Below are 27260 nucleotides of genomic sequence, written 5' to 3'. Positions count from 1 at the left end.
GTTGTCATTGAAGACTCACAGCTGGGGAGGATGTAGACGTGATTGTGCTCTTGTCTTTGGAAATCCTCATTGTTCCTTTGTTTCATTGCCTTTTTCTATGCGGGGGGGGGGGGGGGGGGAGGAACAAAAGACACAAAAAGTCTCTGATTTTGTAACAATGGATGCTAAGAGTAAGTATCCAGGGAGGAATTACTGATGCAGATACCAAAGTGAGTGTGTGTGTGTACGTGTAAGAGCCTTGTACATGTGAGCATGTGTGTGGGCCTGTGAGTGTGTGTATACGAGTGTGTTTGCGTGTGAGTGCATGTGTGCATGGGAGTTTATTTTCTTCAGGGAGCATAAAACCAGCCACATTTTGTGCTTGTATAGAACATTTTTCACTTGTTTGAGACTTTGGGCACACGTACATGAAGAAAAGAGCATCTATTTGGGCATGGTCACAATGTAACTGTAATGGACCTGTAACTATTACTCTAAAAGCTGAGACAGGAGGATCATAAACATGAGGCCACCTTGCAGTACATACATAGTACAGTTCCTGGCTAGTTTAGACTAAATCCTGTCTTAAAACATTAGGCTAAAAAAAGAAAAAAGGTTTCAGGTCATATGGCCTGAGTCAGCACAACATCAAGCCTGATAGTGCAGGTTGGGTCCCAGAATGCACATGACGGAATGAGAACATGAACTTCATTAAATGGCCCTCTGGCTGCTACATACATGCCATGGCAACACACAACTACCCCCATTGATTGGGGTAGTTGAACTCAGGACCTTTGGAAGAGCAGTCAGTGCTCTTACCCTCTGAACCATCTCTCCAGCTCCAGACCATTGTTTGTATACACATGTGTTGGCGGAGGTTTCCGTCCAGCCCGGTCCTCAAAGTTAATAAATGAGAAAAAAAAAGTGTTTAAAAACAAGAACAGTTAGACACAACTTAAAGGAACCAGATTTGATAGTTCATAATATAATAATTTTCTTTCAGTCATGAAAGAAATGTTTCAGCCATGTGGTAAATGTGTTGAGGCAGTGTTGTGCCCTGTACTTTGGGTGGTTTTGTAGGACACAATGAAAAAAAAATAAAGTGACTGCTCTGAATTGCAGAATGAAGAATTTAATTCGTGGGTCACCATATTAACATGATGATGATGATAGCCACTGTTTTATCCATCATTTCGATACAATAAAAATACATTTCTATGCCAACTCTGTATTTTTACTTAACCATAGTTAGGTCTGTTAGAAATGAATGCTACCTGTCACAAGAAAAAAGGGGCCATCCAGAAGTTAGTGGGGATAATTGCGGACACCATGGACAACTGACAGCGTATGTTACATGTCCCGTTCCACTATGTCAGCTACAGTGACACACAGTGAAAGACCAATCTTTATTAGGATGTTCAGAAAGAGTTACAGGGACACAGTCATATCAATGTACCTGGTGTTTGTGAGTGAAGATTCCCCAGGGAAGGAGACGCAGAAATATAACTACACGGCAAATTTTGTCCCCAGATTCAAGTGTCATCATTGAGAGTAAAGGCTAAACACTTGAGCCCTTTATATAGATTTGCAGACATGGTGAAGGAGGGGCTGAGTTCACAACTATATAAGGAAAATTCATACTTGTATCTAATTTTGTTATCTTTTTTATTGCTATGAAATTGAGTATTGGTCTGCTGTTTCTCCTGTTTTGAAAAATGGGTCATGCTGCATTTGTGCATCAGGCAAAGAGGAGAAGGGGTGGGTTATTCTTGCTCTGCAGGAAACATTGCAGAACCAAAAATGCAGGGGATATTGCAGAATCAGGAATGCAGTGAGCATTTCAGAATCAGAAATGAAGTGGGCACTGCAGAATCAGGAGGGTAGTGGATGTTGTACAATCAAAAATGCACTAGGCATTGCAGAATCAAGAATGCAGGGGACATTGCAGAATCGGAAATTCAGTGGGCACTTAAGAATCAGGAATGCAGTGAGCATTGCAGAATCAGGAATGCAGCAGATTTTGTAGAATTAGAAACAGCGGGACACATTATAGTATCAGTCATGGTATAAGCAACATAGACTTCTCATGGCCATGGGCACTATAGCGTCTGAATGTGGGCAATGCTGCTGGCAGGAAGTGAGAACGTTATCTAGTGACTTTTCTCTCTCCTTTCTTTCAGGTTGCTACCAGCTATGTAACGTTTTCCGATCCCATGAGATGGAAATTGACCAGTGCTTGCTGGAGTCCCTTCCCCTGGGCCAGCGTCAGCGTCTGGTGAAGCGCATGCGCTGTGAGCAAATCAAAGCCTACTATGAGCGAGAGAAAGTGTTCCGGAAGCAGGAAGGGCTCCTGAGGAGAACCAAGCCTGCGAAGAGCCAGAGGGTCCGCTTCAGCCTTGCTGACATGATTCAGGACGCCATCATCCACCACCATGACAAAGAGGGTACGCCTTCTCCGTGGGGCTTCTCGTGGTCTGTTTTTGTGTGTTGTTGTCTAGGGAGATAAAAATGGCTTTAAAGAAAAAAAAAATCAGTGGTCCTTTCAAAATAGGGCACGAGAAGTCATCAGTCTCTCAGCTGATATGTGAAAAAGTAAAATTTTGGTGAAATATGTATATATTGCCTGAAAGAGAATTACGTATCTGAAAGGCAAGCGACAACTTAACGTTACATACTCGAATTTTTTTTTTTTTTTTTTTTTTTTTTTTGGTTTTTCAAAACAGGGTTTCTCTGTAGATTTGGAGCCTGTTTTGGAACTAGCTTCTGTAGACCAGGCTGGTCTCGAACTCACAGAGATCCACCTGCCTCTGCCTCCTGAGTGCTGAGATGAAAGGCTTGTGCCACCACTGACTGGCTCAAAATTCTCTAATTGTTAACAGGATACTTTTATCTACAGACTTGTGGCCTTAGATGAGCGGTTCTCAACCTGTGGGTTTCAACCCCAGTGGGTCTTTCATTCATTTTAAGCTTGTTTTTGTGAAATTCTGATTTTGTTTCGGGACGGAGTGGAGTTTCAGCATTCCAGAAGTATGTTGGTGTCCGGTTTGCCTGCATTGTGTGTTCAGACAGCGCTTTCCCAGTTGGTCGTGAGTTCTGAGTCTATTTAGGGGATCTCTGTCCCACCCCGTTAATCTCCATGTCTATTTCATGCCACCGTTCTGTGGCATGCCGTCTTCTGTGAAGCTTTGTCATCAGCCTTGATGCCGGGGATGGTGGTCCAGCCAGATTTGGTCCTTTTGTTCAAGAAGGCTTTGACACCTTTTAAAATCCTGGGTCAAGGTGTGTGGAAACTTCTTCAGCATGCCTGATTGAAATCCTTTTGTCTTTGCACAATTAATTTCATCACTGCTCACGTATTTTTATGTATGAGTTTCCTTTCTGCCTTTTGTTGTGGCTTTTGCAGTTTACTTTTCAAAGTGTTAGTGTGAGAGAAATCCCCCTTTCTGGGAGTATCATGACAGAGTGACCTTTCTCCCACCAGGGTGGTGTATTTGATGCTTGGTCTCCTGAGAGTGAGACTTCAGGAGGTGAGACCTAGCTAGAAGGAGTAAGTCGCAGGAATTATGCCTTTTGGGGATCAAAGAAACCCTGGAATATTGAGATGAGTTTGATAGACAATTCTGATGAGAACTCAGAAGACCAGAATGCCAACAGAAATATTGGCATTAAAATTTATTTTGATTAGATTTTAAGTGGATATAAAGGCACTCTTCAGACTTGGGTGGAGGCCAGATGTGTTAATTATCGTGAAGAACATGCCTGTATTTTGTCCATGTCCTGAGACTTTGTGGCAGGCTATGTTTAAGGATAAATGGCCAATTTATCTATGAGAAGAAACACCAAAGGCATTTAGTCTTCAGGCTATGGCATAGGTTCTCTCTGCTTTTAGCCTGCTTTTCAGTGAGAATTGGAAATGAAAAGCACAATCCAAAGATTCAAAACTGAAATTTGGTCAGAAAAGCCTGTACAAAGAGGGGGCTGAGGAAGCCTTAGTTTTATAAGAGAGCAACACCAATAGAAGAAGCCACAACTCTTCAAGGTACTAGGAAACAGTCCCTGGGGGCATCACTGTGGTATGCGGGATCCTGCCTATCATGACTGCAAGGAGATGAGAGGCTCTGGAAACTCTCCCTTAAAATATCAGTTCCTCTAGGTTTCCTGCTTGTGGAGCCGCCTAGGAAGTAGTTTCTCAGGATTCATTGCAGCGTGCTCAGCTGCCCAAACGCTCAGAGGCCAATGAAGTCATGGTCTAGTGGGGACTGAGTTCCATACTCAGCTTGTGTAAGACCTGGTGTCATCCATGTGTGTGTGTAGAAGGGGGAGGCTACAGAAATGGAAAAAAATGCAAGAAATACCTGGCCGTGGAGACTCCTACCCAAAATTCTAGCGATAGCTGAAGCTGGGGTAGGGAACAAACACTGTGTGGTAAGATTGGTATTCCTGTAGGTAGATCCAGAGAGGGCAATGTATGGAACTGTCAGAGTGACATCTAAACTGTAGTGAAGATTCCAGGATGCTGGAAGGCAAGCTGTGTGGAGCACCTTCCAAGGAAAGCCGTGGGCAGGTAGCAGAGCCAGCCCAAGTCAGACGCCTCACAGATTCAGCTCAAGGCCATAGACACAGAGTTGTAACAAGCCCTGGGAGCTCACCTCATAATGCAGTATGTTCTAGATGCTGGGCACAAGCTCTGGGAAATACCTAGCTTTCTGAGTTTCAGCCCTTGGGGTTCCCTCCCTCCTAGATGCTCTTCTCCTGCCTTCAAGGGGAGCACCACACTCTACAACCACGTCCCGTGTGACTTGTTTTCACCTTTGCCCCAGCTGACCACTAAGAGTCTGTCTCCATTCTCAAAGGAGACTTTGAACTTGAACATTTTGAAAGAATTGGAACTGGAGAAAGCTTTCAGGGTTCTTGGGATAAACTAAATATGATTTCATTCTGTATCAGTTTTGAGCTCCATGGGCAGGGGAGGGGACATTATGGGTTGGACCTGGAATGTTCCCCCATAGGGTCATTTGTTGAATGGTTGGTTCCCAGTTCTCTGTGCTGTAGGCAAGTGGAGGGATGTTTAGGAAGGAGGGCCTTGCTTGAGGAAGTAGCTCACGTGTGTTCCACATAGGCCCCAATCACTTCTAAGTTGTTTTCTGTCCACCCTGAGGAGAAAACAAAACCAAACAAACAAAAAACAAAAATGCTCCTTTAGCTTATTCAGACAGCCAGAGTATTCTGCCCAAAAAGTATTCTGCCCAAAAGCCTAGGTCCAATCATGGCTTGAAATAAGCTGTCCTATATCTTAACTTGTTTTAAGCATGTTGTCATAGTAACCGTGCGGTAACTAATACAGTGTAGGTGCAGACTTCTTAGAGAAGCCAGAATTGAGTAGGCTCTCTGAAGCCAGCGGTTGGGCGGATCTAAAATGGCTATCCTCCTTAATGTATTACCCACTGTTTGAAGTCCAAAGGGCTCAGAAATACCAGGTTTCCTTTGTAGCTCACTGTAGAAGATATTTTTCTGAGCTGACTTTACTTTTTTTTTTAACGTATTCAATCTGGAAAACTCGTGAATTTAGGAATTTGTGCGCCTCCAGGGCTCTCAGCTAGGGATTGTGATTCTGTACACAAGAACCGTCAGCACGCTCCATGCAGCCATGGCTATAATAAGACTCTCGGCCCTTCTGTGTGGGCACGCCAGTTAAACTGCTCCTTGCTGAGAGCTGCGTACATCTCATTTAAATGTGTATTCTTTTGTGCCTTTATATGCAGCAGTAGATGTGCGGTCTGGTGTAGCCTGAGAGACCCTTTACCCATTTACACCCAAAAGGACAAGCGCTTGTGACTGCAGCTGAATCTCTGTGTTGACAGCTGTGACTGCTTCCTATCATTCTGTTCACCTTTGTTACTGGCCGCTAACCTAACCCTAACCAGCAGCTCCTACCCTGGCAGTTCATACCTGCTCTGACATGAGGACCTGTGTGTCTACTATCCTCTGTCCCATCCTTCCCGTCTTGGGCTTCCCAGGAGTGTAGAGTAGAAGTCTGAGACCATCTGTCTTCTTCACCTTCAGCTGTTACCACAGGAGAATGGACATAGCACACTGCGATCTTTACACCTTATCCCTGTGCTGCTGGGAAAGTAACGAGACACGAAATCAGTGTGGAAAGTTGTAACGCCCCTTAGATGAAACATGCACAGGCATTACAAAATGATGTCTGTGGTCATAAGAGAAATTAAGAATGATGAAGTAATAAATCCGACTGAAGCACAGCTCTTTTACGTATTTCTTCCCTAAAACATCATACAGTCACATTGTGTACAATCATTCATGCCACTCAACCTGAACCATTCCTTTACAAGCAGTTGCTACAGGTGAAAACCAAGCTGTTGTTTGTTGTAAGAGGAGGAGCGGGCTGTGTTCCCGGCCCGGCTGGCTAGCTTATACCCTGAAATAACAACACACAAATTGTATTCATTTAAACACTGCCTGGCCCATTATATCTAGCCTCTTCTTGGCTAATTCTTACATCTAGATTCAACCCATTTCTAATAATCTGTATAGAACTACGAGGTCGTGGCTTACCGAGAAAGATTCAGCATGTCTGACCTGGCAGCTTCATGGCGGGCGGCTCTCTCTGACTCTGCTTTCTTCCTCCCAGAATTCTGTTCTGTCTTCCCCACCTACCTGAGTTCGCCCTATCAACTAGGCCAAGGCAGTCTCTTTATTTGACCAATGAAAGCAACACATAGAAAGAAGAACCTCCTACACCAGTTGTTAATGACCAGAAGGCATGGGGGGGGAGGTGGATTTCCTTTGAAAATACCGACCTAGGTAGGAAGAAGGAAAAACCCAGAATGGACGAGCACACAGCGAGTGAGCAGAAGGGCAGTGGAGCAGGAAGGGCGGCAGCCCGTGGGGAAAGCTGCTGTTTCTCGAGAAACTTGACCTTAACTGTCGCTGAAACTCTGAACTGTGAGGAAGGCGAGCATGCTGCTGTTAGCAGATTGTCTGAGCGGCTGCAGGCACCTGGGCACAATCAGAGCCAGCTGGGGTGAGCTGTGGAGAAGCAGTGCTTTTTAGTCAGAGTATATTCTAGAAAGTTCCCTTTGTTTCTCTTCCCTCTGCATGTACCTTAGCATTCTCTGTGTTTAAGTATAGTGAGATTTCCAGGGAATCTCCTGAATTGGAAAGCACTGGGGGCTGTTACACATTCCTAAAAGGACCTTTATACACTGAAAGTCATTTTCAGCAAAAAACAGTCCCAACAGCTTTTAAGCAGGTTGAGGGGTAGGTATGAACTGCAAGCAGGTACGCTAACTAAGAATCTGTTGATGTAGTCTTAGCATTAAGAAGGCTGGAAATGGCTGGGGTTCTCACAGTGGGAGTCAGAACAAAAGAACAACCCCATGCACTCATCCGGTGTATTCTAAGACGGTCCTCTGGAGGAGAGCCATGAGTGGAGCAGACGAGGCTTCCATCTCCCTGAGGCCCCACTGACTGCTGCTAGTGGCTGTGAATAAAGTCGCAGGAACATATAATGCCATCAGTGACTACACATGCTTAGGAAAGCTTCCTGGAGGGATGGGCTGGAGACCACTATGCAAAACCAGGGGGAAGGCAGACACAGCTGCATCCTGAATGGACTCAGATGCTAGAGCCAGGGAAGCAAGTGAGATGACTCTGGGGTAAGCGAGGCAGGGGGTAGTGGTGGCTTGGACCAAAGTGGTACAAGGATGTGGTGAGAAACAGTTAGATTTTAATATATGTTTGACGCAGGGAGGGGTGGGAAATGCTAAGTAACTGCCTATAGGATGGGTATTAATTTTCTCTTGCTATGAGAACACATTACCACACATTCAGTGGTGGGAAGAGTTTCTTACTGGAAATGTCATCTTATCTCACATTTCTGTAGGTTAGGAGCCAGGTCCAAGGCTCAATGAGAGGGAAGAATGGGTTGTATGGGAACTGCTCTAGCCACAGCTGACAGTTGCATCCCTTAGACCTGAGTCTCCTCCATCTTCAAGGTGAGCCAAGGTGGACCCGGACCCCTCTCACACATCACATGTCTTGCCAGTTTTCTGTCATTCCATCTCTTTGATCAGTTTGTCTGTCTGTCTCAGCAGCCTTCAGAGCCCTGTGTGATCACAGTGGGTTTACCCAGACCATTCAGGTTAGCCTCACTCTTTAAAAGACGGTTCAAACATTGCTATAATTTGCCATTCTTAACTAGTTTACCATATTCACAGACATAAAACCATAGGCAAAACTAAGTAACCCCAAAGCCTGCATAGGACAAAGAAAGACAAATGCCCCAGTTTTTATGGGACAATGAAAATCACATGATATAGTAAGTAAGTCAGACACTCCTCTGGGCGTTTGTTATAAGATAGACTGGCTTGCTGGCTTGAGACAGAATATTTGAAACTCACAAGACTGAAAAGTGGCATCGGTAGGCAGGACAGGAGGCTTCATTGGCTTTGCGTGTACTGTATTATGTGCACTAAAGACCTAGGTCTCAGCAAAGTGTAATGGTGGAGCAGAGGATCGCTGAGAGGGGAGTTGCAGGATTGTGAGTGCAGCAAAGGAGAGCTGTAACTGCCTGGATGTGCACATATTTATTCAAACTGCAATAAGTTCACAGATTGAGAACTAAGGCATTCTAGCATTAATAATTCGTGGAAGTGAATCAGAATGACCAGGTGCAGCCAGGACTTACGGGAAAATGGGGGCAGAGTTTTAGTCGGAACCAAGTGCTGAGAAAGCCCCAAGGAGGAGCATTTCCTCAGTTGTGCTGGCCGGTGGCTTTCTAGGCATGGGGGTGTCCTGGAACTGGCTGTTGCATTCAGGTGGACCCAAGTTAGCGGTTCTCATAAATTTTTATAGCAAAGACCTGAAGGGGTTGAATTCCAAATAGAAGCTGCCAAGAGTTCTTTAAGGGCTTTTCTGCAAAGATGGAGGAAATCATTAGGTAGGTTCAGATGGAAGAGAGAGGAATATAGGTCTCCCCGTCCATATGTCAGTCATAAGTAGTTCATTTGAGAGGGGAAAATGAGTGACCACAGAAGAATTGGTCAGATGAGACCCTGTGCCCGCCGATCTCTGTGTAGTCTGGTGTTAGCTGGATGGTGTGAATTGGTCGTTCCAGTACTGGCTCTACTACAGGATGCGCTGGGTAGCTCATGACCTCAGCTCTTGTGTCTGTGCCTCACTCATAAAGATGCTGATTTCATGGTCTGAAGTGGGGCCAGAAAGTGTTCAGAGATGCCCATGAGACCAGGGTGCTGAGGGAGTTGAGGCCTCCTCCCTGGGGAATAAGTAGATAGGACAGGGGGTTGCAATGGCTTTTGGCGGACTGTACTATACCTCATGAAAGACCTGGATCTCCGCATGCATAAGGGTGGAGCAAAGGAGTGAGATGAGGGGAGCGTGTAGGATTGTGAACACAGGCTGGGGTGAAGCTCAAATGTGCAGCATTGCCTAGCCTGTGCAGGGCCATCGGTTTGAACATAGAATATGAAAACTAATCAGATTTGTAGAAATATAAAAGTGGCTAGGATCACCCTTAGAATTAGGTTGACTATCAACTTTACAGCCCATGGCTAGACATGGTGGGGCTGACTTCACTGCTCAGGGTCTCAGGACTGTGGCTGAGGGCTGGAAGGGCACATTCCTCATGAAGACTCTGGAGTAACTTTCTTGTAGGCTCCTTTGAGGCTGCCCACATCCCTGCCCCTGGCCTTGCCATCGTCAACCATCAGGGATCCTTTGCCTTTCTTCAAAACCTCTCTCTTCCTCCTAGTCTCCATCTGAAGTCCAGTGGCCAGAGGAGTTGTGGGCATTGGCAGGTTCTGGGGGTTGGCATGGGAAGAGGCAGGGCATGCCACCTACTGCCACCACGGACAGGGCTTGACCTATCCAGGCAGCTCTCATCTTCAGCAGTGTGGGCTTGGCTGTTTACACTCAAGTGAACTACAAAAATGGTTTTTCTTCCTAACCAAGATCATTCTGTATTTTGAAGTTATTTTTTTAATAAAATTGAATTATGTTGTATAATGTGCTTAATAGGGAAAAGAAGAAGAAGAATTAGTTTGGCATGAGAGCTGGGGTGGCAGAGGGTGGTAGTGTGGGCCTAGATCCCGTGCTCTCCAGCAGGCTATGAGACTTCTGTGCGTGTAGAATCCTTGTGTATAATGCTGAAGTTGTGTGCCCGAAGTACATGCCTGTAACAGCCTGCCAGGAAACCGGTAACAGAAAGCATGATTTACCTCCTCAGTGTGGGAAGTCTGAGAATCACGTGTGAGCCTGTGTCCTCCCTCTGAAGACTGGGAGAAAGCCAGTCTCCGGATCCCTGCCAGCTGCCCCGGTGTCTACAGTCACCATGTCTCTCCATTTCTGCTTTCATCCTGAGTTTATCCTGTGTGTTTGAATGTCCACGAGCTCCCGGCTCTGCAGACTCATCCTGGGGTCATAGTTATAACTCTGAGCTTGTCTACCTTCAGCCTTTCTCCCTATAATTATACATTTATTACAATTTATTGAACGAGTGCCTCAGACATTCCTAAAGCCCTGCACTCACTCACGTTTTCACGTCCACAGCCAGTTTACCACGCCCTGAAATCAGAGAGCAGCCAAGGTCACAATCCGCTCCCTCCTGCTCCAACTCTCTGTTAATTCCTGTTCAGGCCACAAAAGCAGCTACCACTTAGCATGCGTGGACAGTAGGGATGGCTGGCAGATGTCATTTGAAGGTCCCTGCATGCAGTTTCCTCAGGGTCCTGGGAGAGATATCCCTCAGCACACTCTTTATAGGCATGAAGAAGAAACATGGACTCCCTGGCCAAGGGCACCCAGGTCCTAAGTTGTAGAATGAGGGATCAGCCACACCACCCGGTTCTGAGTTAAGATCCCCGATGCCAGGCCTTCACAATGCTGGCACCCAGCACCCCGCCCCCGTGAAAGCTATCCTTCCTACTGAGCCGCTGTGTACAAACCCCTTCCTTTCTGCCTACAAAACTCTACACTTCCACCACCCTGCTTGTGACTTGTGTGTCACCGCGAGCAGACACTAGACAGAAGCAGCTGAAAAGAGGAGAGCTTCAAGGTCACCTCCCCCTGTGGTGGCAGGGAGGGGGCAGTTCGTACCCCTAGGGACAGGAAATAGAGAAAAAGAATGCTGGAAGGGCCAGAAACAGCCCCCATGGATACACCCCTCCTGCCGACTGCCTTCACCCCATGCCATCGTGTTATGAATCTCTTGGTGGACTGATATAATTGTCATCATATTATGAATCTCTTGATGGATTGATACAATGGTGAGGTCAGAGCTCTGAGGATTTGATTGCTTGACAGCCATCAGCAAAGCCTCCCCTGTATGGCTCTGTGAGGGACAGTTCGCGTTGAAGCCACAACACGGTCTGAGATTTATGTCTTGTCACTTCACTTTAATGAGGACTTCCACACAGGACAGATTTTTTTTAATGGATGGGATAATAACGCATATATATGCGTAGGACACATTTTTCATATTTTCCCAGTTACCATGCCAGTAGCTGGTCAAGTTACGATCGCATAGCCAGCAGTTTAAGCATTGGCTACTTCGCAGAATGCTCATTTGGTGTTGGAGAGACACTAAAGTGTGCTTTGACTTCATGCAGAACCTCTCAGAATGCAAATGCCCTTAATCTCCAACTTCTCACGGTTTTATATCTCATGATTGGGCACCTTCAATTATGTAGCAGCTGGTGCCTGCTATCAGAAAGCATCGCAGCACCGTGGATGGAGTTTTGTAAATCCACCAGCTGCCCAGCCTGGCTGTGATTGGCGTGGATGTGAATGCTGTTCACACAGAAGCACAGGGCTCTGACACAGTCGCTCACACAGAGAAGGAACTCTGGAGGGCTGTTGTTCTGTGTCTCCACCTTGCAGCATAGAGTCCCTGGCTGAGCTAAAGGCTGCCGGTGCACGATTGAGAGCCCGCAAAGGGACGACCTTCACACTGGGAACGCTGTCCTCAGCCCACTCAGCTCCAGTGTGCTGCCCACTCTGGAACATGGACAATGAACACCACAGCCCATGACAGTAGCCTCTCGTGGAGAATGTTGTCTCCCATTCTCTCCTTAAAGGTGGGCTGATCCTTCCGTTTTCTTCAAACCCCAAATATCCTGTATGTGAGAATTTCATGTTAGTCAAACATAACTCCCTGGAGAGTCTGTACACAGTTCAGATCAAGTACAGCCCTCAAGATCTGGGTTCTGGAGCCGTGTTTCCTGTGAGAGCACTTCCCTTCCATACACTGGTGTTGATAAAAACGTGCAACAGGGCAGCCTGTGCTGAGTCCTTCTCAATTGCCCCATTTCAATCACTGTTCTCAAGGTGGCGGTGGCCTGGTTTGTCCCTTGTCTTATATAAAACCTGTAGTTGTAACTAACGGTAGAGTTGAAATCTCTGATAGCTAATACTTCTCCCACTCAGACTGTGTTTTCATTGAATCTGAAAAAAAAAAAAGCGAATACTTTAGTTGAATTGTTTTACTCACTCAAACCAGATCCACCAGGTTTGAGATGGTGTTGCCTGCAAGTAGGTAAGCAGAGGTTAGGATTCATCGTGCTCAAATATTCCACCTGAGAAGGAAGAAAAGGTGACTGGCAATTCTGTGGTAAGAGGCTCAGTCTGGCAGAGGCCAGCAGTGCCGGGTGATTGACATGCTCAGCCGCCAATCCGCAGACGGCATTGGCCTTTGCCAGTGCCTTGTAGGACATGCAGAAATGAGATGTTTTCCATGAAGGGCAGAGGTGTGCCATTTGTAAGATCAGAGAAACCATGCAGTGTGTGCAGGATATGCACGCTGGGATATTATCCAGAGCATGTCGTGGGCTGTGTCTGTATATGAGGGGTTTCTAGGAGTGGAACTGTATAAATGCTTATGTCTGAAGCAGCACCTGCCTGCAGCATTAAACCCGCCCTCCCAACCGTCATTACCTTAGCTCTGCATGATTCAAGGTCTAAGTCTGTGTCTATGGCAGCAGAGGTTGTGTTTTCTGAGGTAACAAGAAAGCAGAGCCATGTGGCCTTGCCTCTTGTTGCCCCCACACACCCAGAAAGCCCCATAAGTCAAGTACTTATGGTTCCTCCTCTTACCCCTTCCCCCAGAGTGATCTTTCAGGATTTGTCTTTAGAGTTCCACCTGTGCCAGACTTGTTGCTAAGTTCAGGAAAATTGTCATTCTGTTACCTATTCATTTGCTTGTCTGTGTGCTCCCGTGTGAGGGAGTCCTCCTATGCACATGCAGGAGGGGTCATTGGATCCCTGGGGAATGGAGTCAGCAGGGGGCTGTGGGGCTCCTGGCTTGCTCCATAGATATTAGGAGTTGAAATCTGGGCTTTGTGAACTCACATCAAGTGCCCCTTAACCATCTCTCAAGCCCCTTGGAAATATCTTAGCCTCCATCTAATTCGTCTTCAAACAGCATCGACCTCATTGGCCATTTCTTGTTTTTGGCTTGGCTCTCCTCACTGGGCTTGCTCTCCTCAGATCTCTGCAGGTGTCCCCAATGCTTCCTTCTCTCTTCTTTGGGCAGGACAGTTCTCTCTCATTCTATTTTCTGAAACCCACAGCACCCGTGTTTCTCTTAGACAGACACTATGAAACATCACAGTCTGGGGCACTTACACAGAAGCATCATGTCTTCCTTTAACTCTGGAAGTTGGGGGTCCCAGATTCATGGATCAGCAGACTAGCTCTCACCAGGGATTTCACGCATGGTGACTCGTCCCTTCCGATAAGGACAGCCGTCAGACTGGACTTGGGAGCTACTCTTAATGGTCTCATGTAACCTGTCTTCCCTCCTCCAGAGTTGCCAAAGAGTTCCACTGAATTAGAGTTTTAACATAAAATTTGTTGGGAGATAATATCAAATTATTCTTGCCACCTTGTTCTAGCAAATCAGATTCCCTGAGAGGATTCAAGTTACGTTATGCTCACATCCTATAGCTGGAATTTTCTTTGGGTCGCCAACCAGCTCCCAAATAAAGAGACAGAGACTTCCTGTTGGTTATGAATTGCTTGGCCTTAGCTTAGGCTTATCCCCCTAGCTCTTTTAACTTAATTTAACCTGTCACTAGCCATCCATTTGCCTCTCGGCTTTTACCTTTCTTTCATTCCGTGTGTTGTTCTTTCCTGCTTCCTCCATGGCTGGCTGGCCGGCTCCTGGCATCTTCTTGTCGTCTCTTTTTCTTTCTTCCCCAAGCCTAAATTTCTCCTCCTACTTACTCTCCCTGTCTGGAAGTCCCATCTATACCTCCTTGTTCACTATTGGCCATTCAGCTTTTTAATTAGACCTATCAGGTGCCTTAGGCAGGCAAGGTAAAACAGCAACACATCTTTGTATAATTAAACAAATGCAACACATCTTAGCATAGTTAAACAAATGCAACCCATCCTTACATAGTTAAACAAATATTCTGCCACAAGCTCCCATTTCACCTTTCACACCCTTGCCTCTCTACAGGGTCACCTACAATTCTGAACCTGTAGAGAAGGAGACTCGCCAGACCTTTGAGGAGGATGGTGCTGTGTAGGTGGCTAGATCCTGAAGGACTGGGTCAGTTCCCATGAATGTAGGCTGTAGGAAAAGGGCAAATATGTCTGGTTCCCATCTGTAGCATCCTGGTTTGTCTGTCCTGTGGTGTTCTCTCCTGTGTGAGCTTCTGACATTGCAATATTATCCATTAGGGCCTTTGTGGACTTAGGGCTTCCAAAATGTTGTGCTAGTGACCCTCTTTTTAAATGACTTGTCTTGCCTCCAGTATTATGTTAGCAACAGAAAACAGACTAAGACATCATTGGCTGTATTGCTGAGCTTCCTACTGGGTCTCACATTTGATCAACATGTGATCTAGTGTGTAAGAAAAGGCCAGGCCTGGAAATTACAGAGGAACACAATTTAGCTCCATGTAAGAAAGCAATTTCATGCACTCTGTGCAGGATGCCTTGGGAGATGGTGAACATGCCATGAAGATTAACCAAAGTTCTGATACCTCAGGTCGCTCTTGGGTAATAAGCGGTGCCTACATCCTAGGTACTGTGAGTATGAATTTGAGGCTTGTAATTGTGAGCTACAACTGAACTATTACAGTTGATTGTTTTTGTGCATTGCTGGATTGATGCGTCTTTAATATCCCTCCTGATACCCATCATCTGTGCCACAGAGATCATGCGTAGGAGCTTCCGTGTAGGCTAAGATGAAACTGCTCCACACTTTCAGAAAAGCCAAGAGTCAAGTCTCTTGTGTGTTCATCATCATCTGCGCCAGCAGTGGATTTGGGCGGAGCCACATCCTGGGGACTCCACATGCTTTTCTCTCGAGCTTTCCTTGCAGGTTGTCACAGCATAGCTCCTTTATCATTTTATTAAAGCCCTTTATGAGGCATTATTTAGTAAACACACCTGCCATGAGAGTGTAGTATGAGTTATAGCTTTACATGGCATGTTGATGTAACCATGGAGAGCACGGTGTGACCTATAGCTTACATGACATGCTGATGTAACCATGGAGAGCACAGTGTGACCTATAGCTTACATGACATGCTGATGTAACCATGGAGAGCACAGTGTGACCTATAGCTTACATGACATGCTGATGTAACTTAGTGACATTGCTGTTGGACCCTTGCACTTGAACTTTCTCACCAGTTACCTGGAGACAGTTGTGTAGATGAGCCTGTGGTGAAGACTGGGACTCAAGATGCTGGGTGCACGGTGGCTTTCCTAGTACCAAACTGTCAAAGATTTGCAGAGACCGTGTTATTCCAATCCATCTATGTTCAGAGGAAGGTAGGATAAAACAATCATCAGATTATAAACTTTCAGAACATGTATCACTATAACATTTGATACCAAAGTGAAATTTATTTTAAAATTCACATGGACTTCAAACCTGGTACATGAAAAGAACTTGGTACTCTGACATTTTTAAAAATTGTTTATGGTACAATATTTTTTATCATGAAGAAGCTTTAAGATTACATTATGGACATTAAATTTTACTGGATAAATCCTTCAAGTATATTAACTAATTGTAAATGTAGTTCTATGAATATGCTCATATTTACCTTTCAGTGCTTTATGCGTATGCTGGTTTTGTGGTTCAGAGTAGAGGTTATTCACCACTAGGACTTACGACCCTAGTTCAGCCCCCAGCACCCACTCTTGCCAAGGAAGAGACCGAACTTTGGCAAGTTGATCTTACATCTTCACACACACCGTGGCATATCTACTCACATACACACTCATGCACCCATACACACCTTCACACACACACAAAGACTAAGTGAATAAGTGTAATAAAATCATAAATAGCAGACTAAATGAGATAAGCAGATTTTCTGAGGTCATCCCTACTTACCAAATTAAGCTTTTTAAAAGAAGCCAAGATTTTTATCATGATCCTGTGCCATTGTGATTAAAATGAGCCATTTTATTTGGATTGCGAAAGGGATCTCAAAGCAAATCACCAGTTTTTATTATCTTTTCAATTATCACATGTCATAAGAATTCAATTAATTTTCACTGTCGGGAATTACTGTGCTGAACTTGGGGGAAAATCATTTATTTCCTGTTTTCTTATTAACAATAGAACAAACATAGAGACCGGGATATAAAAGGGGTCGAACCTAACAGCAGGGAAGACGGTACTGGTGGGAAGCTGGTGTCTCATCCGCCAGAGCCTGAGATGCCTCCTCAGCCAGCAGGTCCAGTCCTGGGGAGAGAGGGGAACCACAGAGGCCCAGTGAGAGAATGGCCGTGTAGAAACTACTGGACTGTGTGTGATTCTTCATCCAACACTGTCGGTGGGGCTGGAGAGCCTCACCTGTGATTCCGTAAAATACAATGTGCCTTACATGCATTTATTATGCACAATATTTATGGGACATGCATCTAGCCAGACATAGCTGGACCCTCTGCTTAGTGTATAACGAGACTGTAGTCCAACATCAGCAGACTGTGTCACCTACCGAGGGCTCTCCTGGTACAGATTTGGCTACCTCACTAAAGAAGTTATGGATTGTCTTAGTTAGGTGTCTATTGTAATAATGCATCATGACCAAAGGTAACTTAGAGAGGAGAGGGTCAATTTGGCTAACCGGTTACAGTCGTTATCATGGAAGCCAGGCATGGTGGAGTGCTGTCTGTGTCTTGTTCCATGTGGCATGTTTAGCCTGCTTTCAGGACCACCAACCCAGTATGGCACTGCCCATAGTGGACTGGGTCCCAACACATCAGTTGTTAATCAAGAAAGTGGCCCACAGGTTTTCATATAGGATAATCTGGTAGATTCCGTCCCTCCCTCCCTCCCTCCCTCCCTCCCTCCCTCCCTCCCTCCCTCCCTCCCTCCCTCCCTCCCCCCTCTTTTCCTCCCCCTCTCTCTTTCTGTCCCATAACCGCTTGCATCTGGGCATCTGTACCCTGAGTGTCTCATCTTCAAAGTCTCTCCCCTCCCCAGCCTATTCTCAGGAGGGACTTGGGGACAGACGGGACAGCCACTCCTGCCTGTCTAGTTCGGGTGTCTCCTGGGTCCATCATTGGTCCACCTGCTGTTCCATTTCTCATTTCCCTGTCTCTTATCTCTCTATCTCCCCGCTTCCCCGATGTCGTCTCCGTCCTTTAATCCCACAGGGATGTGGCTTGTCTGGTTTCGCTCATCTCCTTCTCTAATCCCCTAATCTCCCGGCCTGCTGTGTATCTTGACAGTCAGCTGTAGTCTAGCCTGGAGTTCCCAATGCATTATAGACTTCATCGCTGCTAAGTCTTTTTGATCCAATAAAAGCCTAAACTATTATCTTTTCTTAGTTGGAGGCTTACCCACATTCTGCTGTACATGGAAAGCCCAGATACATTTTTATAACAAATTATTTTTTTCATAAGCCTGCGTAGGTGATTAGGATCTAGAAATAGTTTGCTGACTAGGCAGTATAAGCTTGTATCCTAGAAGGAAAACCAAGCTTCCTCTAAGGTCGCTATCTGAGGTTCAAAAGCACAGACAATGACCCCAGCCGTGGTGGGCAACAGAGGTGTTGTTTCAATAGTCATTAAAGCATTGATCTTGTTGGAACAAATGAATGATAATGAGTTCTTTATGGAGGAAACATGAAGTAGAATTTAACAAATAGGACTGGGTTAGGAGCTAATTAGGAAACAGCTCAGTCTGTGACACTTGACTTGACTTTTGTGATCTTGATGAGTTTTCCGGGGTCCTGTACACCCTAATATGTCACCATCTGGCTACCAAATATGGGAGAAGTGGGCTCAGGAGGAGGGGGATTTAGAGCACCACAGCCCCAGCAAAGTTACAGCTGGGTTTGTAAATGTGGCTTTAAAAGACATCTGAAGGCCAGGGCTGCATCTCAGTGGTCAGCTCCCTAGCATAGTGTGTGTGTCAAAGGCCCAGGGCAGGTTTATCCCCAGGACAGAAGGTGGAATGGAGGGAAGGATGGAGGGAGGGAGGGAGGGAGGGAGGGAGGGAGGGAGGGAGGGAGGGAGGGAGAGAAGGAGGGAGAGGAGAGAGGAAAATGGAGAAAACAAGACCTTTGTGTTCAGATATTGGTTGATTTACAGAAGGCAGAGTACTACTTTTGTATATATGTATTTTTTTTAATTTTTAAAACAACCGTATTTTATATACCAATCCCAGTTCCTTCTCCCTCCTGTCCTCCTTCTCCCCAGTGTTCTCCCCAATTCCCGTCTACTCCTCTGAGAAGTTGAGACCTCCCATGGAGAGTCAAAGAAACCATTGTATGATCCTTTAATTTTTAATTTCAAGTATGTTATTGTATGTGTGTGCATTTGTACGTGTGTGTGTGAATGCCTGCAGATGCCAGAAGAAGGCTTAGATCCCTTGGAACTGGAATTACAGGCATTATGAGCGGTTTGATGTGGGTGCTGGGAATCGAACTTGGGTCCTCAGAAGAGCAGCAATCTGTCTGAACTGCTGAGCCAGACCTCCGGCCCCATTTGTTCCTGAAGTTCACATCAGCTAACTACAGACACGTGTGTGGTGGGATGCTCATGCAACCAGCCTCCAAATAATAAAGAAGTCATGCAGTTGTGATTTATCAGGTTTCTGAAGGAAAATCTTCCCTGGGATTCTTCTGTTTCTGAAAAAAAACATTTAACACATAATATATTCCACACCACCTTGGAAAGTCATGTATCTGGGAAGATCTGCAGGAGGACCTTCAATTAAGATCTACCTGTTTCTGAATCCCTCAGGTTAAATTCTTATTATTAACATGCTCTGCTGACCCTTAGCAGGCGTATGAGTCGTGAGCCAGCTTCCTGTCGGCAGAACACTAACCCTTGCTGTGCTCCTAGGAGCTGACTTGTTTAAACACAGTGATAGATTCAGCGACTGCGGATAAAGTCTCTCATCTTCTCTGCCTCATGTAACCACTAGACTCACCTATGTGTTTCCACGTGAGCAGAATAAATGCTGATGTAATATAAATAAGCATGAGATTCATAAAAGTTTCTCATTGTTACTTTGGTTATTCCTTATGTAAAGGTTTATTTTGTAAGTTGTCTGCCAAGTTTGCCCACTGTATTCTTTTTATTACATTTATTTATTTATGTGCGCATGTGTGCATACAGGTGGGTCCCAGTGATCAAACTCAGGTTGTGAGGTTTGACTACAAATGCCTTTACCCACTTAGGCATCTATGACTTGTGTTTTATTTTTTTATTTATATGCGTGTTTGTGTATTTCCTGCGTGCATGTATGTGGGGACACGCAGAGGCCAAAACCAGGCATCAGATCTCTCAGAGGCAGAATTAAGGTTGCTGGTGGGATGCCTGGTTTATGCGGCTCTGAGAGCTGGAGGCAGGCCCCGGGTTGTCCAGCACGTCCTGGTAACTATTGAGCCATCTCTAAAGCTCTTCATGTTTGAAGTAGCAGAAAGGAACATTGTAACCGAGTGTAAGTAGCCCGTTTAAAGTCAAAGTTGGGAGGGAAGAGGCAGAGACAGAGAGAAGCCCAAGCATGCAGGGCACGAGAGGTCAAACCATTTTACTCTGGGGGCGCAGATTTGTTTCGCAACTACTCAGTTTTAAAATAAAGATGGGTTTGTCTTTATTTCCTAAGCACAGATGATTGCTCGTCCAGCAATCCACGCAGCTTGGGTAGCTACTCTGATTTCTGTCTAACCAATCCATTGAGCTGATATACGCTGACTTTCATACGGCGCTCTGGCCGGTGCCGAGGCCTTTGATAAACAGAAAAAGCTGAGAGGAAAGAGCTGAGGCTGTTAGAGCTGTCCTATCTGAGCTTCCGGCACCCTGCATAGGACGGGGCCTTGACTGAGATGTCACCTCTGTGAAGGACCCTGGGGGTGACTCTCAGTTGATCTGAAGGCAGCATTTCCAGTAACATTTTGGGATCTCCAAGAAGTCTGAATCGCTGCCGCAAGCTCTGACACCTCTGACCTTCCCTTGACAGTTGGTAGAGAGTTTTAAAGGTGAAGGGCACTGAAGCTAAGTCAGACTTGGCCTCTGGAAGAAGAAGCTGTCTCTGTAGCACCTACAGCTGGATGAGTGGCTCCATGCACGCATCCTGGTTCCAGTATTTTCTTGACTTTTTATGAGACAAAACTGTCCTATGTGGGTCTGAGATCAACTGAGGTGTTTGGTATTCATCTCCCTCACCCGTGTGGCTCACAGAACATCAGATCTTAAAGATCAGCTAAGAGGCGGCAGGAAGTGAGTTGATGAAAAATGAAGCTTGAGAAACCGAGCATAAAACCCTGCTGGTCCGCCCTGCTGGTGGCTGTCCCCTGCGAAGACCCTGCATTGGTCACTGATAGATAGACGTTTCCCTCTGGCTGTGGAAGGATTCTGTGAGGAAAGGAAACTTCTGGCTAATATGGAAATCGGAGTTGACAGTGTCCCAAGGGCTCCATTTTTCTCTTTCTCATTGTGTCACTGGTGCCTGCCCTTCTGCGTGAGCATCTCTGGAGACAGCAGTTATCAGTGCTGAACAGGGCTGTGTCTGAGGATGGAAAGAACAGAGTGGCTTGGACTGAGATACAGGAAGAAAGGTTGTGCCTGCAGCCATGCCCTGGGACACTGGGGACAGATGTAACGATAGCTCTGGTTCCTTTGCCTCTGCGTGGAAGCCCTGAGGACTCACACGGGTGTAGGAAGACTCCATGGAGCCCTTCCTGGGGAAGCAGAGTCCACCTCTGCACACAGTCTGTGCTCACTGGTCATTCTGAAGGCTCTATGTATGTTTTTTGGCATCAGCAAACAGTGGATATTATATGAGTAAGAAAGCTATGAATCACCCTATAAATATGTAAGAATTCCTAAAAAGTACAAGAGTCATGCAAACAGGATTATTAAATGCTCTGTGAGCACAGTCTGTGAGACATGATGATGATGATGATATATATATATATACACACACACACACACACACACACACACACACACACATACATACATACATACAGTATATATGGTTTAGGGACTGTAGAGCTGGGTGTAGTGGCACAGGCTGTCATCCCAGCCCTTGGAAGCCAGAGGCAGGAGGGTCACTGAGGTTCAGCTACAGTGAAAACATGTAACGTCTATCTTCTGAGTTCGACTTATTTTATTTGACATGATGATATGTGTTCTTTGATTCTGGGCAGAATTAATTGATGTTGATTCTCTTGGACATATGGGTGAGAGCTGGGGTTGCTCTCTGCAAGAGGCCAAGTGAAAGCTGTCTGAAATGATGGATAGTGTGTTACTGTGAGCTCAGGGAGGGTTACTCGGGTCTATTCACAAGCACAAATTAATCAAATGTGCATTTAAGATTTGTGCATTTTACTAAGGGTAAATGACGCCCAAATGCAGGGAAAGGCTCTTTGTCTACTGCATTGAGCGCACTTCTGTGGGAAGCCGGACCATAGGTGTGGGCCTCACCATGGACTCTTTATTACTGGTGTCTCTCATTAGACCAAGGCTCCAGGATTTAATGTGGTTACATTCTAATGAACCTGATAGCCAACCTGGCTAAACTGCTCGACTTTTAGCTCATTGATGGCTCTAAGCCTTTTAGACCATGCTGTCCTGCCACAGGCTTGGCCTTCTGTCCACCCCTGTGGTCCCAGTGGGTGGGCCACCATCAGGTGTTTCCAACTTCTTGATCTCACATTCAAAGAACTAAAAATCAGGGTCCCAGAGATTTGGAAAAGCAACAGAGGTGTCCGTTGACAGTTCAGTGACAGAACAGATTGTGGCGGGCACAGTCCAGACACGTGTGTGTCTTGGGCACATGTGTGAGAGCGCACAAGGGCCCAGACTGTTAGCTGAGGCTTCTGTTCACACAGAAGAAAGGGCGTTTGATTCTTTAGGGGTGTAGTGGCTTTAGTGTGACTCTACTTTGATTGACAGGTTAGGTCTACACACATCTCTTCCCATGACGCATCTGATTTTAATCATGTGTGTGTCCAATTGTGTATGGACATAGAATGGCAACTGAGAGATTTTTCCCTAAATGTTTACAGAGTGGTCAGAGTTTACCTTAGTAAGCGAGTACCTCAAACCAGTTTAGGCCAGATCAACCTTCATACTAATACACTGAGAATACTCTTTAATAGAAACGCTCTGTGTCGGATTGTTTCTAGGGGTGAAGGAACCTATACTATCACTCGGGGCCTGAATGGGGTGTGTGTGTGTGTGTGTGTGTGTGTATGTGTATCCTGACATAGGAGAGAGTTTCTAGGTGCATTGTGCAAAAAGAGGTGTGTACTTAGTGCTTGTCGGCAAAGGAGAGAGGCTGCGTGTACAAGAGAGGTGTGAGTAATGCAAAACCACTAGGGTCCCTGTCTAAAAGAACACGGGGTTCGTCTGTTGCATGTGAACACCCACAGGAAGTCCAGCAGAGCATACTTTGAGTCTATGAAATTTCAGTTATGAAATAAGTTTTAAACATAAATCATGTATATTATGCATTTGAAACCAAAAAATCCCCTGTGCTCAATATTTGTCATTAACCTGCTGAGGATGGCACTGGGCAGCTAGAGATCAGGTCTGGGTGTGAACAGCAGCAAGGGAAGGGCGACCTGCATGCAGGGCTTTCTGCCTCCTGCACGTCTGCTCAGAGCCCACTCTCCCATCCAGTACTTCCCATTTCCCTGCAGAGGGCTTCCCTTTACCTCCACCCTAGGCCATGGAGCCAACATTGTTTCCTCTTCAGAGGAAAGTGTCAACAGACACTGTTGCCGTGAGGTATGGTGCAAAGCTGGGGTGTTTGCTCTGTGAGTTTCTGGTTGCCATATAAGACACCACACCTGCTCGAAGACTGTGGATATTCTACTTGCAGAACCTATGCATGTGAGAAAAGGGGTGTCCACAGAGACCATGTGTGTGAGAAAATGGGGTGTCCACAGAGCCCATGCATGTGAGAAAATGGGGTAGCCACAGAGCCCATGCGTGTGTGTAAAGGGGTGTCCACAAAGACCATGCATGTGTGAAAAGGGGGTGTTCACAGAGCCTGTGTTTCTGAAAAGGGGTGTCCATAGAAACCATGCGTGTGTGTAAAGGGTTGTACACAGAGCCTGAGCTCTCCCAGTCCCTAGTCCAAAACTTCAAAGGGAACCATTTAGCCCACCTGACCACCACTACCAAGATAACCTTGGAGGAGATCAGGTTAAGTGAGTCATACTTGGGGGATGAAGGAGATCAGGTAAGTGAGCCATACTTGGGGGATGAAGGAGATCTGGTTAAGTGAGCCATGCCTAAGGCTTGGGGGATGAAGGAGATCAGGTTAAGTGAGCCATGCTTAAGACTTGGAAGACAACTCAGCTGGCAAAGTGTTCGTCTTGCAAGCGTGAGGACCGGAGTTCGGTTCCCAGCACACAGGCATGTTTGTAACCCCAGCGCTGGAGAAACAGAGGCAAGCAGAGGCTTGGGGCTCACTAGCTAGCCAGCGCCTAACTGCTGAATTCCAGGTGAGGGAGAGATTCTGCCTCAAGAAGAAGCAGGGAGTATCTGAGGCTCATTTAGAAGTTATCCTTTAGCCTCCACATACACAGACGCAAGCACACATATGTACCTGTGTATCCACCCACACATGCTTGAACACACAGGCACCGTATGTAGTCTGCGTGAACAAAGGAAACCCTACTTCTAGTCACTGTTTGGGGTCCATGGGGGTGTCATTGCCTGGCAACAGATACATGCTGAGAATCATGGGGGCTCAGAATTCTTCCTTACCCTCCAGTACTTCACATGCCCCCTCCGCAGCCCCACATGCCTTGAGGTCAGCTGTGCAGACAGCTACCCATCCTGGCAGGTCCTGACCTGTGTCTGTTTTCAGTTGAACTCTAATCATCTGGGTTCGTAACTACTAATGCAGTATTTGAGTTTCTTATAAGAGAGATAACCCAATTCCTGCTTAACGAAGGGTATACAAGTCAAAGTATTTGAATGTTATCTCAGAATATTAATCCATGGTGAGGCTTGTCATGGGACTGACACACAGTCTGGAGCCTGGGATGTAGGATGTCTGTGTATCACTATTGTGCTGGACCCTTGAGTGAGGGTTCTCACCGGGGCTGGTCCTCTCTTCCTTCATTCCACTTCGGTTCTTTCGTGTCTTGTGTGCATTCATCTGTGCAGCCTGTAAGCTGCATTCTTAGTCTGTGCTTCATGTCCAGGCTCACAGACCAACACCCCGCCTGCCTCTGTTACTGCTCCAAGTCCCAGCTGGAAAACCAACTATGCCAAGAGGTGCTGTCCACCTTGGACCCAGTCCAAGCTCAGAGAGTGAGATACCTACATGGTAGGGTGGGGATGACCCAGGCAGACGGTGGCTACTTGTTAGTACAGTTAACAGAAGAAGCAAGGTATAAGGACAGGCATTTAACATGGGGTCCAATGTCTAATCACATCCTAAGATAATGTAGTTGGGATTTTATGGCACTCCTGAGGGTTTGAGACGCCTTGTGCTCCTGTGGTGTCCTCTGAAGCATATGAGAGAATCACAGTGGCTGTGCAAGCGCTAAGTCCTCACTGGTTAATTAAAGCCCTCTATGAAGTAATGATGTCATACAATTACCTAAGATAAGGGGAACCCGTGATGCTGGAGGGCAAACTAGATTGCCCTCCTCAGACAAGAACAGAAGTCGGGCACCAAGGGGACAAAGGGGGACTGGAAACTCTTTAAACCGATCGCTTGTGCTCGCCCATTCTCTGCAGTACGTTTGTCTTTGAAGCCTCTTGCCTGATGCTCTCACTTGTTCGAGATTCCGTGTCTTTCCCCACCATTAACTCTTTTCCCTCCCAGTTTCCAAACCTGAGCAAGTAGTGCTTTTCATCTCATTTATATAATCTTATTTTCAGCAGCGATATTTACCTCTGTGCCAGTGAGGGAGGCCCAGAGAGAAAAGGACCCACTAGGTGTCACGGTTGACATTGTGGTGTGTGGTGTGTTTTCCAGCTTGTCTTTAGGCAGTCATAATAGTTTCAATATTGACATGTCTATTCCTTGGTCACTTGACTTTAACAAGACTCTATATGTATGGGTTGGAGTTTGGGGGTGTGGGGTGTGAGAGGGCTGTGAGTATGGGGGGATGGGAGAGTCTGAGTATGGGGTTTTAGTGAAAGCAAATCATCCTTTGTTTTCACAAGTATGAGGAGGACTATTTTACTTTGTTTTTATTATCCCAAGATGTGAATATAAGTTAGTGGTCTGTAGACCTATAGGCAGACCAGTTTATAGAAATATAAATTGTTAGTTGTGCAGGTGATGAACCCCACTGAGCTTATTTGTAGAGTGGTTCTGTGTTTGAAACTCGGGAACCTTCTAACCTTGGCTCAGAGTAAAAGCATCTCATGCATTGTAAGCTGGCGGAAGGTTGTAAATAGAGGGAAAGCGAAGCCTGAGGCTCGTGTTTACATCATGGGCATGCTGGATTTACTGCTGCTGCACTGCACTCTGAAGAAATATGGGGTCCACGGACATCATTATAAAACTGCCACTCCGGTGTGTTCCGGAATATTTACAGCAGTGTTGATTCAGGGCCGGGTCTAGTAAGCAGCCCATTCCTAACTCCCGCCAGGCAAACTCTAACACAGCCATATATCACAGCTGATCTGAGGGACAGGCCAGTTTCATAATGACCTCTTAAAAGGACTTTTCATCACATAAAAGTCCGGTAATTTAAGCTTTCACACAATTATTATCATCATTCATCATCAATAGCGTAAGCTTATTCTTCTCATAGATGGTACATATTCTTAGGAACTCATATGAATAACTAAAAGTATGAGGTGCACCTCGCTGGGAATACAGAGAGGCACTAAAATCCTGCCCTCCAGAGAATCAATCAGTATACTGGCAAAAGAAAAAAAAATCCTGGAACCTTGAATATTATCAACAGGTTTGGGATCCTGGTTTTACATGGTTGATACTCAGCTAGCACAATATAGACTGTCAATCACATCCACTGGTCATATGTTCTTCTGGTGGCGCATGGCAGCCTTTGAAGCCACCATCTTTATAATCGGGATAGCCGTGAAAACCCACTGTTCTTCAGATACTGACGGTGCAAATAGAGTCTGGGGATCCCTAAAAAGGCCTATCCCTAGATGACTATTATGTTTTACTTCTCTGTGAGATTCCTGGAAACTTGGGCTCTTAAGAAAGATTTATTTTTATTTTACTTAATTTCAAGAAAAAAAAAAACCCACTACAAATCTTTTCCCGGGGGTCATTTGCAGAAACAAACCAGCAGTAAATGTTCAGCCTGAGGCTGTGATGACAGCTGTCTGGGAGAGCTGATGAATACTGCAAACAGTGGGGGAGTTAGAAGGATCCTGCATAGGGATGGCATATTCCTTAAAACTCTAAGGCTAGACACATATCCCAGCTAAAGGAATGCTCCTAAAATACTCAAAGAACCTTTTCCTTGCTATCCCAAGGTCAGTGCAGACTAGGGAGAAGTTTTGCCATTTATCAACCCACCAAAGAAGTACCCTAAAACATAAGCCATGGGCAAAGTTCCTCTGCAAGAGATGGGAGAGGTGTCCAGGCACCTAAGGAAATGTGTCAGTCACGAGCTGGCACTGATGGAGGGAGCGGAGACTTCAGTATATGACCACAGATGGAGATATTAAGGGTTTCAAGAGGAATTAAACAAACAGAATTGCGGGCAGAGAACCTGGAAGGAGAGTGAACACAATTTCAAACATCTCCCTTTCATTATTTGTAATGTCAAGTTTTACCAAACATTCTGAGAAAAGCAAAG

The 27260-nt window shown here is 45.8% G+C and overlaps 1 protein-coding gene across 3 annotated transcripts in view; it reads left to right on the top strand.

Annotated features, from left to right (window-relative positions):
- The window catches only part of Myo16 (myosin XVI), a 420999-nt gene that overhangs the window by 97101 nt on the left and 296638 nt on the right, over positions 1-27260 (top strand). For 2 of the 3 annotated variants that reach the window (XM_057752554.1, XM_057752553.1), the window contains exon 2: positions 2160-2423. In XM_057752554.1, the coding sequence (XP_057608537.1) occupies positions 2198-2423 (226 nt within the window). In that variant the 5' untranslated portion in view covers positions 2160-2197. Of the gene's footprint in view, positions 1-1946; positions 2424-27260 lie in introns of those variants that run through there. The other variant, XM_057752552.1, reaches the window with a different exon arrangement.

This window comes from Chionomys nivalis, chromosome 20, assembly GCF_950005125.1.
Source record: "Chionomys nivalis chromosome 20, mChiNiv1.1, whole genome shotgun sequence".
Classification (NCBI taxonomy): domain Eukaryota; kingdom Metazoa; phylum Chordata; class Mammalia; order Rodentia; family Cricetidae; genus Chionomys; species Chionomys nivalis.
Note: the sequence above shows the minus strand (reverse complement) of the source record. Positions and strands in the feature narration are given on the sequence as shown.